This window comes from Melitaea cinxia, chromosome 8 (genome assembly GCF_905220565.1).
Source record: "Melitaea cinxia chromosome 8, ilMelCinx1.1, whole genome shotgun sequence".
NCBI lineage: Eukaryota > Metazoa > Arthropoda > Insecta > Lepidoptera > Nymphalidae > Melitaea > Melitaea cinxia.
In genome coordinates this window covers 7,758,873-7,776,889 of record NC_059401.1, presented here as the reverse complement: position 1 = coordinate 7,776,889, position 18,017 = coordinate 7,758,873, and the positions used below count along the sequence as shown (strand labels likewise).

At 32.9% G+C, this 18,017-nt stretch overlaps 1 protein-coding gene and 1 long non-coding RNA gene across 2 annotated transcripts; one reads left to right on the top strand and one right to left on the bottom strand.

Moving 5' to 3' along the window:
• Positions 1-427: 427 nt before the first annotated feature.
• Positions 428-16,940, top strand: LOC123655554 (T-cell activation inhibitor, mitochondrial). Its single transcript, XM_045591323.1, has 13 exons — positions 428-684; positions 755-869; positions 1,067-1,184; positions 1,262-1,394; positions 1,482-1,586; positions 2,330-2,447; positions 3,106-3,208; positions 5,375-5,466; positions 5,548-5,648; positions 5,746-5,892; positions 16,299-16,430; positions 16,518-16,662; positions 16,841-16,940. Exons 1-13 carry the CDS (start codon positions 662-664, stop codon positions 16,925-16,927), a joined length of 1,419 nt encoding a protein of 472 aa, XP_045447279.1. The 5' UTR covers positions 428-661; the 3' UTR covers positions 16,928-16,940.
• On the bottom strand, positions 10,157-11,603 carry LOC123655555. The gene is made up of 5 exons (XR_006743425.1): positions 11,198-11,603; positions 10,880-11,109; positions 10,696-10,785; positions 10,578-10,650; positions 10,157-10,438 (listed from the first exon to the last, which is right to left on the bottom strand). It is a non-coding gene; the product is annotated as an uncharacterized LOC123655555 (long non-coding RNA).
• Positions 16,941-18,017: the final 1,077 nt, after the last annotated feature.

Below are 18,017 nucleotides of genomic sequence, written 5' to 3'. Positions count from 1 at the left end.
TATTTTGAAGGTCGATAGGTTTGGCTTTTTTTTTGTAACTAAAATAAACGTTCAACTTTTGAGCTTAGATTAACGGTTATTAGAGCAACGGTTCTTAATCTTAAGACTTACCATGTAAAACTTTTAATCATATAAACGAGTATATAACATAATATGTTATACTTATAGTCTATTATTGATAATATCTAAACAAAATCGGACTTCGAGATTTCATTTAAATGATATAACTTATATGTGAAGAAAAACGATCGATATTATATGATTATAAGACAAATTTGATAAAAGACAGCTAGATATATGGCTTTTTATATACTTTATTTAACCATGGGACAAAACATATCAGATGAGGCTGTATGGCTTAGTACCTTTACCTAACTCTTGATAAATGACACCAAAAAAAATACAAACATCAGTAAAATATGTCAAAAGTCAGACGATGGCAAAAAAATTATGTTGATATTATTTTGATACCGAACAATCTCCACTGTGTCTTCTCCAGTCGTGACATTGGCGAAGTAATGTATTTAATTGACACAGCGAAAAGCCATTCAACGAAGAATTGATTTTATTTTGATAGATATAGGGAATGTATTTAAAAATAAATATGTTTTCTTTGATAACCTAGTGCGCAAATTCTGTCTAAACTAAATAAAATTTCATCATGTATTGCAGGCTTAAAATACGGTACGTCAAACTTTTAGCAATGTTTCTTTTATATAAACTAAAATTAAAGTAATAACTAAAATCTTTTTAGATGCTTAGCTGGAACTTTAAGCAGATTCCTAAGCTCTGCAGAGGTGTCTACTGCCTTAAGACCATTCTATTTTAGTGTTCACCCAGATTTATTTGGAAAATATCCAGAACAAAGGGTAAGTGATATAACATAATAAATTAAATAATTGCTATTATAATCAATATAGAGTGCGTATATCATGCATATTGAAACAGTATTTTAGTATATTTGAATGATAATTACAATTAATCTTAGTACAATTAATCTTAGTAATCTATTAGTTAAATTAATCATAATAATATGTCATAAAAGAATAATATATCTCACTTTTAGAAAGTAAATGAAAATTCTTTGCAACAACTAAGTGCTTTAATAGAGGCACAGCAATCTAGTCGTAATGTGGTTCTACCAGTACTTCCATTTTATTTAAGACAAAAAGACATGCCAGAAGGTAAATGTATGATATTATTATTAACATTTTAATTTGTGTTAACTAATTTTCTTAATTTGGTTCTAATACAATTTCAGGTAATTTCAAATTAGTGAAAATTCATTTAAATAGCAAAGATGTTAGAGAAACTGTAGTCAAAATTTTAAATGCTTGCGATATATCAACTAATTATGTGGATAAAATACCAAGAAGGTCTAATATCAATGACAGGTGAATAAAAAATTGATGCTTACTATATTTTACAATAATACTATAGAAATTTACTATAATAATATTAAACATAATATTATACTGCAGGAAAAAAGATTTAACCAAAGCATATGAAGAATACAATTCGGAATTTCAAAAAGCAACAGAAATGAAAAGGAAAGTTGATGAGAAGAAGGCAATTGATAATATCATGTAAGTTTGTTATACTATTTATTAATATTATATTATGCATTACATTGTATCTAAGATTTAATTAAAATAACATCAGAGCTATGGTAATGTGCTCTTACGGCTATTATTTTCATTCAACACAGTGCATCACCATTATAGTTTCTTATATATTATGTTGAATTTATTTTTTTGTACTAAAACAGAGTGCTGCACTGTTTGAGACCTTGCCAATAAATGCTTGTCTTTATAAATATATTGAAAGTTCTTACTTATTGAAAAGTTAATGATAGCATATTTAAAATTAATCACAAAAGACAAGAAACATTTATCAACAGAAAGTAAGATAGACTCTTAGAGCCTGGTTCACCTCAACTAATAAAATAACTTATGGAATTAAAGGTTCTGAATAGATTTATATAATACTAGCTGTGCCCGTGACTTCGTCCATGTGGAATTTGATGAAAAGTTATTGTTGAGTTCGCAAATTTATAAAGTAAATACATTTCTAAAATAAAACTTGCCTAAGTTACTCCTTATTACATCAGCTATTGGCCAGTGAAAGTCGAGCCCGTCAAAATCGATCCAGCGGTGTCAGAGATTACCCGGAACAAACAGACAAAAATTATAAAAAATGTTATTTTGGTATATGTACCGTGACAAAAACAAATATATAACATAAATATTTATCTTGAATATCATGATATATCAGATAGTATTTATTATCAGCAACTGGTAAAAGAGAATAAATTTAAATTGCTTTTCAGACACTGGATATATGAAAATAGTGACCATGGCAAAAAAAAGTATGAAATGACAAGAGCAACACGAGAGCAAGTGCAATCATTAATAGAACACCTCTGCAAAACATATGGTATAAAAGAAGTTGGTAAAGCCTCTTTATTTACTTCCACTAATCAGTAATAAATAGAGTGTTTCTAGAGAAAGGTTTTTCTATTAAACAAGCAATTCTTACTACTTATTTTTTTCTAATTGCACTCATGATTTTTTATTTAAATAACCAGTTGATATTTTTTATTATTATGTCGATAAAATCAGATAATATAATTAATATTTATTCTATAAATATGTAATTCTTATTTAAATATGATTTCCAAAAATGTAATAATAAATGTATGGTTTGTAATGTGATGTTTTAAATAATCACATTTTTTCGCATATATTATATATTATATTTATTTTCTATTTTATATATTTAGCATCAGCATACACCTGTTACACCTGTCCGAAGCTGGGGCGGGTCACTATTTAATAATAATTTACTCTTTATTGTACACATAAAAATGAATTAACAATTCATAAATCAATACACAAAAAGAAATGTACAACAAGCGGTCTTATCACTAAACAGCGAACCCTTCCAGAGTTGAGGAGATGATGTCAAAAAAGCGGAAAGGACTGACTTAGTTCATCAATTCATTATATTTACGTAATATTTTGATAGTAGAGATAGTAGAGATTGCCTAACAAAAGAAATAAATAAATAGTACTTTTATTTTCTTATTTTTTTGTGACTTTACAGGTTAAATATGAGAGTGGTTGGAATATAAGTCACATAAGGGGAGCACTTCAAAGTCTTGCCTCAATGGCTTCACAGTACTCTAAGTATATGGGCAATTTGAAAGGTAAATATAATAAAATAATTGACTGGCTTATTCAAGTAATGTTTTGAATTTATATACAGGGTGACTGGTGAATTACTATCAATATTTACAGAGGATACTCGGTACATGATTCTCATTCGAATTATGTAAAAAAAATAGGTACTTAATTTTTGACAATATTCCCACACATTTCAATTTAAATAAACGAAATGTAGACACATTAATTTTCAGCCATAACGGTGGCGGGTGCGGCCTTGCCCTTGTACTGTGCCGCTTGCCGCCGCCCGCCGCAACCCCCGCCAATTCTAATTCCCCCCTAAATTCGATTAGTAGGTCACTAGGCAGTGTTGCCGTTTTAGCCATTTTGTGGCTAGATCTAGCGGATTTTCAACGGTTTTAGCCAAAAAACAATCCATTTTAGCCACCAAAATAAATCTAGCTACTTCTGGCTGCTTTTTAGATTGTTAATACATACATATTTTTATTACTATAAAAAGCCTACCGACTAATACATACCACCATACGGTACCAATACTACAATGTCCGCATTATGGCAGGGGGATTCCCGAATGAATGTTTATCTTTAACGTAATATAGGTTCGATCGAATGAAAATGGACCGTATTGCTATTGCTGTTGAGCCTAGTTTGTTTTGCATAACGTCAATACTACTCGTGTCAAAATGTCAAACGGAGCGCAATGTTGTTATTGTTTACGCATACGCAATACGCATTTTTTTTAAATTAAAGCGTGTGAAACCGCGGGGCACAGCTAGTATATTATAGTTAGTAATTCAAATTAAAGTAAAGTAAAGTCGCCGTAGTTTTTTTAGGTGTATTTCAAAACTAATTCAAGTTCCACTGAGTCACATTATGCTCTGTAATTGGAAAACGCACACTTTAGCCACTTCTAGCGGTATTTCGAAAGTGATTTATTTACAAAACTGGCAACTTTTTTCTTTGATGTAGCCACAAACTAGATTGTCCTAACGGCAACACTGTCACTAGGTCAGTTGGGCGAGCGCCGCCATAAGGTTTGTACGCCGGAGTACGTCCATCTTCCAGCGCGCGCGCCTAGTGATCGATCTTACGCGTATACCTAGTATGTCTCGTATGAATGTGACCTGTCATAAGTAATCAGGTATGGCTTATCAATACACAAATGCAGAGTACTTAAATGTGACCCGTTCGTGTTATATCATGTAAAAGACAATAAGTATGGTTGGTTCATTTATTACGTAAGACGATTTAGGGGGAGAGGGGGTCGATCATGTCTTTAGTCACGATAGTTCTTAGGTAAAATTACAAAAATGCGCAAAGTGAAAATACCTTGAAAAATCGCTGGCAACCGCGCGAGTGCCGACTAGTTGTCACTTGCTTTCGTAAACAACATTCGTTATTTCGTTGATAAATTTTAATATTGTAGTTGAATATGTAGTTTTTTTTTTTTTTTTGTTAAGCTTCTGGACTGAAAATCTTATGTCGGTAAAGATCAATAATTAAAACCAAAGTTTATTACTACCAAAAAATAAAAATAATTAGTACCTACCTAAAGTACAAATAAAAATGAACATTGAAACAAACCAAACGTGTATTCATTTTTTCGTTTAGATTCTTACGTAATAAATTAATATTTATCAAATTATCAAGGGGAAGGGGTCGGCCTAATCTTATTTTGGTATTTTTGCCTGTCCTAAGCTAAAATTAAAGTATGAAGGGGGATTGGATCATACTGGTTTATCAAAAGTAGCCTGCTACCCTGTTAACACTTGGCGGTGTTTGGACGTAGGTAAACGACCGCGCGATAACTAAATGTACCTATACCTACACACCTGCTTTGTGACGACTGCGCAGCTAGGGCGTCCAGACGACGCGTAATTAGCGATATAACTGTTGGTTAACTTTACTAAGAAGTTTATGAATATTTATTTTATATGTAATTTTTTTTCGTCATATATGATTCTCAAATAACACGTCCTCAAATATTGATAGTAATTCACCAGTCACCTGTATAAGTTGGGTACAAGCTAGAGGCATTAAGTTAAAGCACATATAGCGCTTACTTACGTATATTTTATTTATACAGCTTAAGAATAATATATATTGTGTTTATATGTTTGAATTTATTGCTTAAATGTTTAAAATAATTTGTAATTGTTTAATTGTGAATTGTTCTCTTGTTATTTCAGGCCGAACTATTGTGTTAGGACAATTTACTGGTGTCAGTTTAGATGGAGATGTGTTTTTAAATATTATTGATGTTAGAAATGAATGGCTATCGGTATGTTCTTTTTTTAAATACAATATATTTTGTATAAAATATATCTATGGAGTAAATAATAATTTTTCACTTTTCTTGTAGCTTATTAAAAAAGTGAATCTTGAGGACAGTGCCTTAACAGAGATTCCGAATTATGAAAAAGCTCTTTCTAGTATACTAAGAGATATACACATTTGTAGAAGGTATTTTCATTAAATATTTTTATATCTTCCAAAGAATTAATGAATTTATTTTGAATTTTACCATTATAAAATTAAAATGTGTTTTTTTTTCTTCTAGAAAGTTCATGCCCAAAGTATCTGCAGCACAATACTGTAGTCACCTTAGACAATTAATTACCTCTATAGGGGATTTCTATGGACGCGGAAAGAAAGTTCCAGAATCTGTACCGGAATCTCTTAGCAAATACGAAATAGTTGTTGAACCGTATGTTACCATTTATCTTACTTTATTGAAAAACAATCACTTCACTTCAGCCTATCGCAGTCCACTGTTGGACATGGGCGTCCACAAGTTCGCGCCAATAAAGTGTTGCCCATAGTCACTACGCTGGGCAGGCTTGTTGGTGACCGCAGGGCTGGCTTTGTCGCATCGAAGACGCTGCTGCCCGTCTTCGGCCCGTGTGTTTCAAAACCAGCAGTTGGATCGTTATCCCGCCATCGGTCGGCTTTATAAGTTCCAAGGTGGAACTGTGTTATCCCTTAGTCGCCTCATACGACTCCCACGGGAAGCGAGGGGGTGGCTATATTCTTTATTGCCGTAGCCACTTGGAAAACAATACTTACATTGTATTATGTGATAGTTTTCAAAGATTCACATTATTGCAGTTTAACTGACAAAGAGTTTAGAGATATATAGGTTGAGTGATAATGATAAACCTTTTTCACAATAACAAAATACCACAAACAGTTAATAAATATTACGGTGCCTTAATGCTTTTAGCTTTAAAAGTAATGTAGTCGTACTGTACAAAAAAAATAATTATATGCGGTTTTCGTCTCTACTTAGAATGTCATTAAATATATATTTCTTACAATTCTTTCATGTGCGAAAATGTCAGGAGATTCTATGCGGAGCGATCTTTTTAAACACGTTGAGAAACATCAATTACATTGCAATTTTTCGTCATATGTAACGTTTAAAAAGACAGAATTAAAAACGAAAAAGTTTCAAGTGACAACGAAGAAAATCTTAATAACATTAGTTCACAGACTCAGTCACTTTTGAAACTAGCCACCCGCGAGTGAGATAAACTTATAATTACACGCACACTCTTTGACGACGACGACGTGTTGACGCAGCATCATAGCGCCTTGTTGTTGTGTAACGGTCACGGGTTTGATCCCTACGTGTGACAGATGTTTGTATAGGCGTTTGTGTAATCTATATGTGTTTTTGGACACCCGATAAATGATCCTACTGAGTTCGTTCAAATTGAAGCTTTTTTTTTTAATAACGCGGTTAAAGACCGTCTTTAAAAAAGATATCCGATTTTCCCCTCAAAATTTTTCATAATTTGGTAAAGGCATAATAGACGCCGCGTTGGCGCAACGGTCACAGCCATGGTTTGTGCCGGTCGCGCTGGCGGTTGCGGGTTCGATCCCAGCACACGACAAGCATTTGTATTGGTCATACAGGTGTTTGCCGTGGTCTGTGTGTTTGTGCAGTCCTTGTGGGTCTCCCCACCGTGCCTCGGAGAGCACGTTAAGCCGTCGGTCCCGATTGTTATCATATATACCTGATAGCGATCGTTACTCATAGTAGGGAATATACCCGCCTACCCGCATTGAAGCAGCGTGGTGGATTAAGCTCTGATCCTTCTCCTACATGGCGAAAGAGGCCTATGCCCAGTAATGGGATATTACAGGCTGAAGCGTATTATGTAGACAAAATGTTAAATAATACTTATCTAAGTGCCTTACGTACTTATTTTTTAACTCGAAAAATAAATTGTACCCGATTAACAGATTGAACAATAATAAGTTTAAAAATAATTGTGTTTTCTCGCAAACGAAAAAAAACCGACTTCAATTAGGTACATCGACGAGTAATACAACGTAGATCGACGAAAAAATATTCAAGTAACTACCCGAGTAGAAATTTTTTCGTCTTCCTAGTCAGGACCGGACCGTGCATGCCTGATCAGGACTAGATAAGGCATGTAACGCAGATGATGTATCTGGACCTGATCAGGAAAACCTGATCTGGACCTGATCAGGTTTTCCTGATCTCAGGTCATACCTGATCTGGACCTGATCAGGTTTCCCTGGTCAGGTCCAGATACATCATCTGCGTTACATGCCTTATCTAGTCCTGATCAGGCATGCACGGTCCGGTCCTTGGTTGCTTGATCCAAATCGAGTATGCCCAATGCGGTTCTTTTACCGCGATGCTCGGCGACGACGAGTCCTGGAAGGCGATGGTCTCCTTCTGCGAGACAGTAATGTCCCAGAAGGAGAACGACGAGCGGATGAGAGAGGGGGCCGCCGACGAGGCCTCCGTCCGCAGGCGACGAACGGGGGTGCGTAGGAGGCGCTACTTAATGCGTTTCCAGTAACGCCCCTGTACCCATGTCGGGCCGGGATGGGAACCCGGTCCTGCTAGACATGGCGTCGTCGGGATTGTTCAGAGGTGAGCCGGACAGTCCCATGGAGAAGTCTGGTCTTTTCGCCGAGGCCAGCCTGTCGCTGGAGGGATCCTGTTGCCTGCAGATCCGGGACCCTCCAATTAAAGCGGCTGAAGGCTCCCGCAGGGGTTTTGGTCGGTAGTGCACCCCCAAGTACTAAGCCGACATACGGTCTAAGAATGCCTACCCTGGCATCCTGAATATCACCCGTAAATGGGTTACCCTGCGATATCAAAAAAAAAAAAAAGTGCGGTCCTTTTAAATAAAACACGAATGTACAGTCTTGACAAAATTGTTTATTAAAAAACTTGGTTGTCTGCAAAGTTGGTTTACAGACGATAGTTAAACGTGACAACCGTCATAACAAAACATCTCCTCGGATGCATAGGCCGATCAGATAGATGCGGCACAAGCATACATATGAGCGTAACGAAGCCGGCGTTAATCGATTTATTAGACGTCACGTCAAAAAAAAACAAGAAATGATATTATGTTACTTAACATACTATGTATATTTAAAATAACATATTATATATATTTAACTTAACATAACATAACAATACACTTTATTGTGCACTTAAACAGAAATAAAACTTATCCGATTGAAAAAAAAAAACATATTTATTTCCATTTATTTTTCAAATGTATTATTTATTTTTGTTTTTACTTTAAATATCAATTATTTTTATGTTATAGTTAATAATAATAATGATTGTTATTAAATATTATGAATTAATTTTTCTTTTTGTTTGCTTGGCAAAATATTTTACACAGCAAAAAAAATAGTTGTTTTTATTTATCTTCATTAGATGGTAGTTTTTGATCCTGGATACCCTGTACCCATCCCAATCTTTATTATTATATTAGCATTATTCAATACTGCAGACAATGCTTGATGGAATTTATTATCGAAAATACTTTCTTGATTCTTTTCGAATCAAAATTTAAATTAATCATGTACGTAATTAAATTAGTAATAGTAAAAAATAATTATTATTAGGTATAAAATAATAACATATAATTAAGAAATAATTAATTAGGTATCAATGATAGTAATTCTGCACTATATAATGATTAACATACTTTTTATAGAAGTGAAAGTCGTATCTTTGAAAACTTTTTTTTTGAAGTTGCTTTAACTGCTACATATGACATCTCTTGATATATAAACACGAGTAATATTTCCCATATTACGGGTAAAAGTATTTTTTCCATCAAGAGAAAAGTATATACGTTTATTCTGGAAAAGAAAATTTATTATAATTATTTGTATGATTAATTAATTATTATGATTAGCATTTTATCAAATATGACAATTTCAATATTGTCAGATAGAGCAACTATATTAGATCTTTCATATATTTGTATATAAGAATATAGTTTATTAAAAAACTTACCATTTTATTTTTATATTTTTCGCCTTTCAATTTTTCATTGAATTTATCAAAATAATATCTTCCATTGTTGATAGCTTAAATTCTAATTTTTGGACCACTGGATTTCCTTCAGGATCTGTTAATAAACTGAAATCTAACAGCTGAGTACTGTTATTTTTTTATTTCAGACAGGATTTGGGAACATCAGCAGATATGGCCTTTTAAATTCGCTAATTGTTTTGATAGACTGTTATAATTATGTTTGATACATTCCAGCAAAGAATCTGTTGAAAATAAATTATATATTATAATTTTTTTTTTAATTAACACAATGATTTAAATTTCAAAATTGTGACACTGATGTAAATATAAATATTGATACATAAATATTATCACGATTACAACACTCCACAATTTCAGAATGGAATCTATATTATGATTTTGTAAATAATTATAATAAGTATAGATATCCTAATAAATTAAAAACAATATATATTTTTTTCTTACCACTGGATACAGTATTTTTTGTTGATGATGATCTAGCTGCTAATATATTCATTTCAGCTTCTGTTTCAGATTTATGATGATGATAAGGGATTATCAGCAATTGTTGCTAATGTACTGTCTTCATGTGCTATTTCCATACGCATATTTATGTCCTTCAAATTAGAGTGGATTTTTCTTATTTTCGTACTTTTAGTTGATGGTGATGATGAAGATGATCAAGGTGGTATGGTGTAGATTATGAACTAATTTTTTCCTTTTTTTTGAGTCAACAATATAGTTAGTACTGTCATTAATTCGTTTTATTTAGTTTCATTATTTATTTCTATAGGTTTACATAATGATGACGGTGGTGATGAAGATATCAAAGACGCTATTGATGTAGATGACCATTCGAGACTATGTTTTTAGGCTTGTTTCTTCACTATTTTTTGGTTACATTTTTTTGGCTTTTATTTCTTAGGTTCTAGTGGAATGAAAAAATTTGAAATAAAATTTCAGTTCAAAAATTAATGATTAAAAATAAATTTATATATATATATACCTTGTAAAAAACTTATTAGAAATTAATCAACAATATTTACATTTTAAATAATAAATATTACCTGCAATTTCAGTCGGTTCGTCAGTTAACTCTAAAGCTATTTGGCTAAATATATTATCTATTTTTAATCAATCCTATGCTAAAGCTTTTAATTTGAAAGTTTTTTCAACAGCAGCCACATTTGCTTTAGCAGACTACTCATTATTGGTAGAGAAGAATAGGGGTTCTTTTTAATCTTATTAATTTTTCCTCTGCCTCTTCCATTGTTTCTGATAATATTATTTGTAATTATGAATTACTTTCTTATTATTATGACAATGAAATAGCAATTCTTAAAAATCTATAATTTAAATAATAATTTACCTGCTGTGCCACTTATTTGAACATAAAACGTTGGCCATGTCAGGCAGACCCTTCACAATGTTTAACTATCGTTTGTAATAATTTACAATACTTAGTACTTTTTAACAATGATTCAGGCTATTTACATCCGGTACCACGATATTCAATATATCAAATTCTTTATTGGATGAATTATTTAAAAATAAAACTTGGATGAATTATTTAAAAATAAAATAATACATAAAAGCCATCTGAAAAAAAAAACAGATTATTGAAATATAAAATTATTTAAAAAATAGTAAAGAATTGTAATGTATTTTTTCAATGATTTTTACTAACCTTAAATGTTTTACGTAATTAAACATAAAAACGAAGCTTTACACACAACACAAATTTTTATCTAGCTAAATTAGTCCACAAGTTCGTATTTTGTACACAATACACACCGAGTAATTAACGTCTAGAGAGAAGTTTATAGTACACTTTTTTTTTTGTTTAACACAATATTAATATGGTTCAGTTTTTGTATTGAACTTATTTAACCTTGATATTATTTACATTAATATGCTAATCGACAAATAACTTTTAAGTTATATAAAAAATATAATTATACTTTCAAAAAATGCTTTTCACACAAACTTCTTTATCACTTCAAAGATTAATACACTGAAACACTGATGTGAGTAATGTGCGTCATAACGAAGAACACTGTGAACAAGATCCGACATGTTGCTTCGTGACGTCACGCGTTGTCGCTTATTATTTCGTTCCTTATTATGTTGTATTTATATTAATATTTTCGTTAATTTTTATTTATTGTATATAATTCAATGCAAGATTATATTATGTTATATTCGTTATTATATTCATGTTATTTAATAGAAATTAAAGGCAGTTTTTTATATATAATATACTCAATTGACTGGAAGTGAAGTGACCTATGAATAACAAATTAACAAACAACTAAAGACTATCAAACTGTGCTTGTAATACAATAAATGAATAAATCGATCATAATTATGATAAAAATAACTTTACGTCACGTAATTATTGTTTCTATAAATTTAATGAAAAACGGAAATAAAAATACTATCTAATTAAGTCGAAATCTTGGAATTGAATTTCAAATCAAGAGTAAAGAAAAATAACTCTGTTCATTGATTTATTTATTTTTTGACGGCTATCTTAAAATTTAATTATGCACGCGTTAGTGAAATTTAATGAAGTCTAAATAACAGATTAGTATATATGTAGCTACGTCTAAATCAGGCTAATCAGGCAGGGTTTATATCAAGAGTTATGGAGCAAAAATACTTGGAAAATCATATACCTACCTACTTATTTATCTAACAAACTCAGAATACAGAACAAACACACAGTTTTACTGTATTCTGAGCTAACAAATTAGGTACGAAATTGGGTATGCAAATGAAACAAGTCAAATTATTGGTTAAAGTAACACAACAAGTAATAAACGAATAAATAATTAATATTTTTAATCTAAAAATATTTCATTAAATCGATGGGAATTTCTTCTGATTATTATTTAAAATCGAATTTGGTATTATCTAATCTCTGAAACGGCTGGACAGATTTTGACGGGACTTTCACTGGCAGATAGTAGATGTAACAAGGAGTAACTTAGGCTACTTTTATATGACATGGCCAATTTTTGTATGGGCGTTCGAACTCAGTGTACATCGATGACGTTTGGTGTTATAAGCTCGTGATAATAGGCACATTAAAATGTTATAATCATCAAACTCACAGAACTTGTCATTACAATAGACTAAACGTTAACATGTAAGAATATAGGTTATGATTTAAAAAACTAGGCGCTTTGAAACAGTGAACAGTTTCGAATTATTATAGACTACAGTAAACAGATATAGTTAATAATAGGCATTTAAAGTAGTTTTTGAGTAAAAATTAATATTTAGGTCATACTTTTCTTAAACGGCCTCAAATTTATGGGGTGAAATGGGGGTGAGGGGGTAAAGGGTGGTGGGGAGGGTGGGTTTTTTACCCCCCCGTAGTGTGCTTTTCGCGTAAACCCCATGGTTACGAAGATATCGCGTTTGAAGTTTTGAGATTAATTTTACGTGATTCAGAGATATTATCAGATTGATATCAGAGCGGGCCGAGCTAGTAATATAATAAATACTTATATAAAAATATAATAAATTTAGATATACTTAAATATATAAATATAAGCGGGTGGAAGATTACGAATATAATAGTTATTATTATTTACTCAGCTATATGGTATTTCAGCCGATCACAGATCCACTGCTGGACATAGGCCTCCATAAGTTCACGCCAAAAATGGTGTGAACTCGCGTGTTATGTCCATAGTCACCACGCTGGGCAGGCAGGTTGGTGACCGCAGGGCTGGCTTTGTCGCACCTAAGACGCTGCTGCCCATCTTTGGCCTGGGTGTTTCAAAGTCAGCGGTTAGATGGTTATTCCGCCATCGGTCGGCTTCTTAAGTTCCAAGGTCGTAGTGGAACTGTGTTATCCCTTAGTCGCCTCTTACGACACCCACGGGAAGAGAGGGAGTGGCTATATTCTTTACTACCTAGGCTGTTCTTATTTGATCTAGACCTGGTCCTGATGCAGTATGCCTACCACACTTCGTTATATTTTACATCAGGCTACCCTCGCCTGGACCGGACCTGGTCCTGATGAAGTATGCCTTACCATACTTGGTTGTATTTTACATCAGGCCATCCTTGTCTGGACAGGACCTGGTCCTGATGAAGTATGCCTTACCATACTTGGTTGTATTTTACATCAGGCCATCCTTGTCTGGACCGGACCTGGTCCTGATCCAGTATGCCTTACCATACTTGATTATATTTTACATCAGGCTATCTTTGTCTGGATCGGACCTGGTCCTGATAGAGCTTGCCGGATCAGGCGTACCTTATTCTATCCTGATCCGGTCCAGATACATGATCTGGTTGAGCCTGACCTTTTTTCTACTCGGGTACGCGTTATCAAAGATTACTCAAAAAGTAGTTATCAGATCTCAATAAATGTGACCACATGACAAACATCAGCTTTCGATTAAATTAAAAATTATTAAAATCGGTACACCCAGTAAAAAGTTATTGCGGGTTTTCAAGAATTTCCCTCTATTTCTCTTGGATCCCATCATCAGATTCTGGTTTCCTTATCATGATACTAAACTAGGGATATCTTCTTTCCAACAAAAAAAAGAATTATCAAAATCGGTACATCCAGTAGAAAGTTATGCGGTATAATACAACGTAGGTCGACGAAAAAAGCGTCAAGTAAAAACGCGTTATTAGATATAGCTCGAAAAGTGGTTGTTAGATCTCAAATAAATTTAAATGGAACCAATTGACACATACCACCTTTCGATTAAAAAAATTTTTGTCGAAATCGGCCCACACGGTCAAAAGTTCTGATGTAACATACATAAAAAAAATACAGTCGAATTGAGAACCTCCTCCTTTTTTGGACGTCGGTTAAAAATATATAATTTATAAACGTTGATAAAGTAATATTAAATATATTATTTCAATAATTATTCAAAATAATAAATTACCTACCTTCTCGTGTTTTGTTTTACTCGCGAACTTTTAATATTTGAACTTGGTTGGGTGCTCCGTCGTGTTAAGAAAATATATGCTGCAAAAACTTCAAATGCACTCATTAATGGTACATGTGCAGTTTGTCAAACAGTTTGTCTTGTAACATTTTGGTTTGAATGGGTCCACCGTTGCTCATTTAGATTATAAAGCACTGTTATTTTCAAACTAGACTAGTTCCTTAATCGTTGGTCCCCATTGTGCTTTAAATATAGCGGGTTTATCCGATCTTTTAAAAGTTGGCAGTAATAACGATACGCATCACGCACACTGACATTAACACGAGCATATGCACGAACCATCTCCCAATTAATGTTCTTCGTAAAAAAGTTAGTTTTCTTTTAAATAATTACTAAGCGCATAGATAATAAAATTTGCAAATATTCGAACGATGCGTGCTCTAGTAAAATAGAAAAGTTATTTGAATATACCCTCCATCTATTTATTTTTTATTTATTATTATTTACCTACATGCTAACAATTTCATATGTTACTGGTGAGTTTCATGTAATATGCGTAAGCGGTTAGAGATCGTTCTCTAGTTATTTATGTATCTTTAATTTTATTTAATATTTATATTTAAAAAAATTAAAGTTTTAACGGATAGCAGTTTAGCCGGATACCGGATACCGGATAGTCGGCCAACTATGTGGCCGAATAGCCGAATATCCGGCCGCCGGATATCCGGCGGAACTTAGCTGTTTGGTACACACACACACACTTGCCTTTCTTCCCGTGGGGGTCGTAAAAGGCGACCGAGGGAAAAACCTGCCTCAAAATCATCAGGGTCCTGGAGAAGGAAAACTTCATTTGAAACCCGGACTGGGGTCTCCGTCAAGCATTCGTGGTATAGATCTAAAATGCGAAAGACTCCTGAAGCCGAACTGGCTCCACACGTATCGACTCGTCGTTCCTGTGTTTTGTCGAGTGTGGTCGAATTTTCTGTAAGTGTCCTAGGTGACAGTGTCTGTCTGACACTGTCTAAATCGTCTGCAATAGACGGACTAAGGCCAATGATAATGATACTGAATTACTATCCGGTATCCGACCGGATAGTGAAAACAAGGCCGGATAGGCCGGATACCGGATAGTTACCGGATATCCGTTTCATCTCTAATATATATATATATTTTTTCTTAGAAATCAGAAGTGAAAGAGAATTTTATTTTAAAAAGAATAAGACACGGAGTAACCTTACAAGATTTATTCATTTACATCAACTAAATGTTTATCAACACAAGTACAAGTACGCGTCCTATTAGCACTAAAGAGTACGTCCGTCGCAGGCGCGAGCTCGAAGCCAAGAGAGCGATGCAGTCGCATGATGCGACGCGGCGCACGCGGCGTTATTCCCCGCCCTCCACGCTCCGTCGCACGACGTCACTGAGTAGGCTGGGGCCGGGTCGTGGGGAAGTTTCTAACAATATATATAATAAAACTGACCGGCCCAAGATGCTATCGTTCATAACATTCGTTCATATCGTTCATAAACATTTGAAACGCACATTAGTAATTTACTGGATTTAATGACAAAAAATATTTAGGTCGTTACATTCTAATGGGATAAGAAGTTATTATTATTATTATTTATTTAGAATTAGAGGTAACTACTAAGCTCTCTCTATAAATATTTCAATTGTTATCGACACATTCCAAGGAGATGTACTTTAATTTAAGCTTCGTAAATACAAAAATGAATTAATTATTAGTTTTATTATACTTATACTACTGTAAATTACTATTTCTTTTTTCGTTTTTGAGTTCTTAAAACAGTTTTATTAGCTTAAAATCTACTAGCATGTAATATAAGCATTTGGTTACAGAGAAGCAGGCCCTCTAATGGTTTCGCCAACTGGACAATTTATAACGCCATCTTCCTGTCCCGCTGACGAACTTATACTATTTATTGCTAATCATCTCGATGAAGCCACTCAACTCCTTACTGAATACAGCATGTAGGCAAAATAAAAATAAAAAATGAAATATGTATATTTTTATTTTTTTATCATATTTTTACATTTGAAAATTTTATGTTTTTTTAGTAATAAGCACGTTGAAAAGGCATTATTCAAAGAAGTCAAAGAAAGATTTGGTTTGTTAGAACTTCACAAAGACGACAGTATAACACCTGGTCTCATGATTCTTTGTTGTCAGAGACTTCTAACTCGAATCGATAAACTCGAAACGGTAAGTACATGTTTGATATTTTGATATATATAAAAAGATAGACGTGAGCGCAAAGTCGAATTGAAACCGTTGAGTTTACAAGTTCGTAATTTTTTTAGTTTTCTTGTAAGTATCGCCAACTATTTGCTTCAGGAGGGTAGGATTTAGCGCAATTAATATATTTTTTTTTTTATTTCAGAAATTACGTGGATCTATTCTGTATGTGACACACTATTATTCTGTGCTGTCAGAAGGCGTGCTATGCATACCTTGGAATTTTAAATAAAAATTGAAAACTATAAAATTAATTTCAAATTTAGGTGAAATAATTTTAATGACTAAAACATATTATACATAACACATTTTGTTTTCTAGTGTTTACGCGAATTTCACTCATTATAATGAAACAACATTTTTTTCCGAATTCTCCTCCCATGGTTGCTGTAAAGTATCCGAAACGTCGGCCATCTTAAAAAACCTAATAATAACCGATAAAATCCGAAAAAGTTGTTTCAATATAACAAAAACACAATACTACAATAATTTATTGTGTTAAAAAAGTATAAGATAACGCTTAACGAATGTGATGAAATGTGTTACTAGAAATAAGTACCTTATCACAGTAAGTTTTTAAATGTTTATTCTTACAAATTTTAATAATCTTTATGTTTATTTTATACCCCGAAAATATTGTGTGATAATAATACAGAATTTTTGAAGTTATACTTCTTTTGGCGCGAATGGAAAAATGTGAGTAAAATTTTACGATGCGCGCGCAGTCACGAAAAAAACCGACATCATGAAGTTAGCTAGTCAAAGAAGTATAACTTCTTACGTGCGCACGTAAGTATACGCACGCTTTTTTTCGTGTGTATAAGTAGTGTTTGAAATTGATATCTTCAACAATAATTTTGAGTTTATCCCATTTAAAAAAATGAAAAATGACGTTATTACAAAAATGCATGTATCGCAATCAACTTAATAAACTATATTTTTTAGAGTACAAAAAATATTTCTACACTTACTTCCAACCATAGTTTTATTGATATTTACAATTATTGAAAAAAAAAATAACTAATATTCACTTTACATCAATACTCAAAGGACTCAAATGAGTTTTCTTTCTTTAATCGACTTCAAAAAAGGATGAAGTTACTCAATTCGACCGTAAATATATATATACATATATATACATACATATATTATGTATGTTCGGGGATAACTTCGTTTCGTCTATGAACCGATGTCGATAATTCTTTTTTTTGTTAGAAAGGAGATATCCTAAGTGCGGTACCATGATAAGGAAACCAGGATCTTATGATGGGATCTCAGAGAAATCGAGGGAAACCCTTGTAAATCCGCATAACTTTTTACTG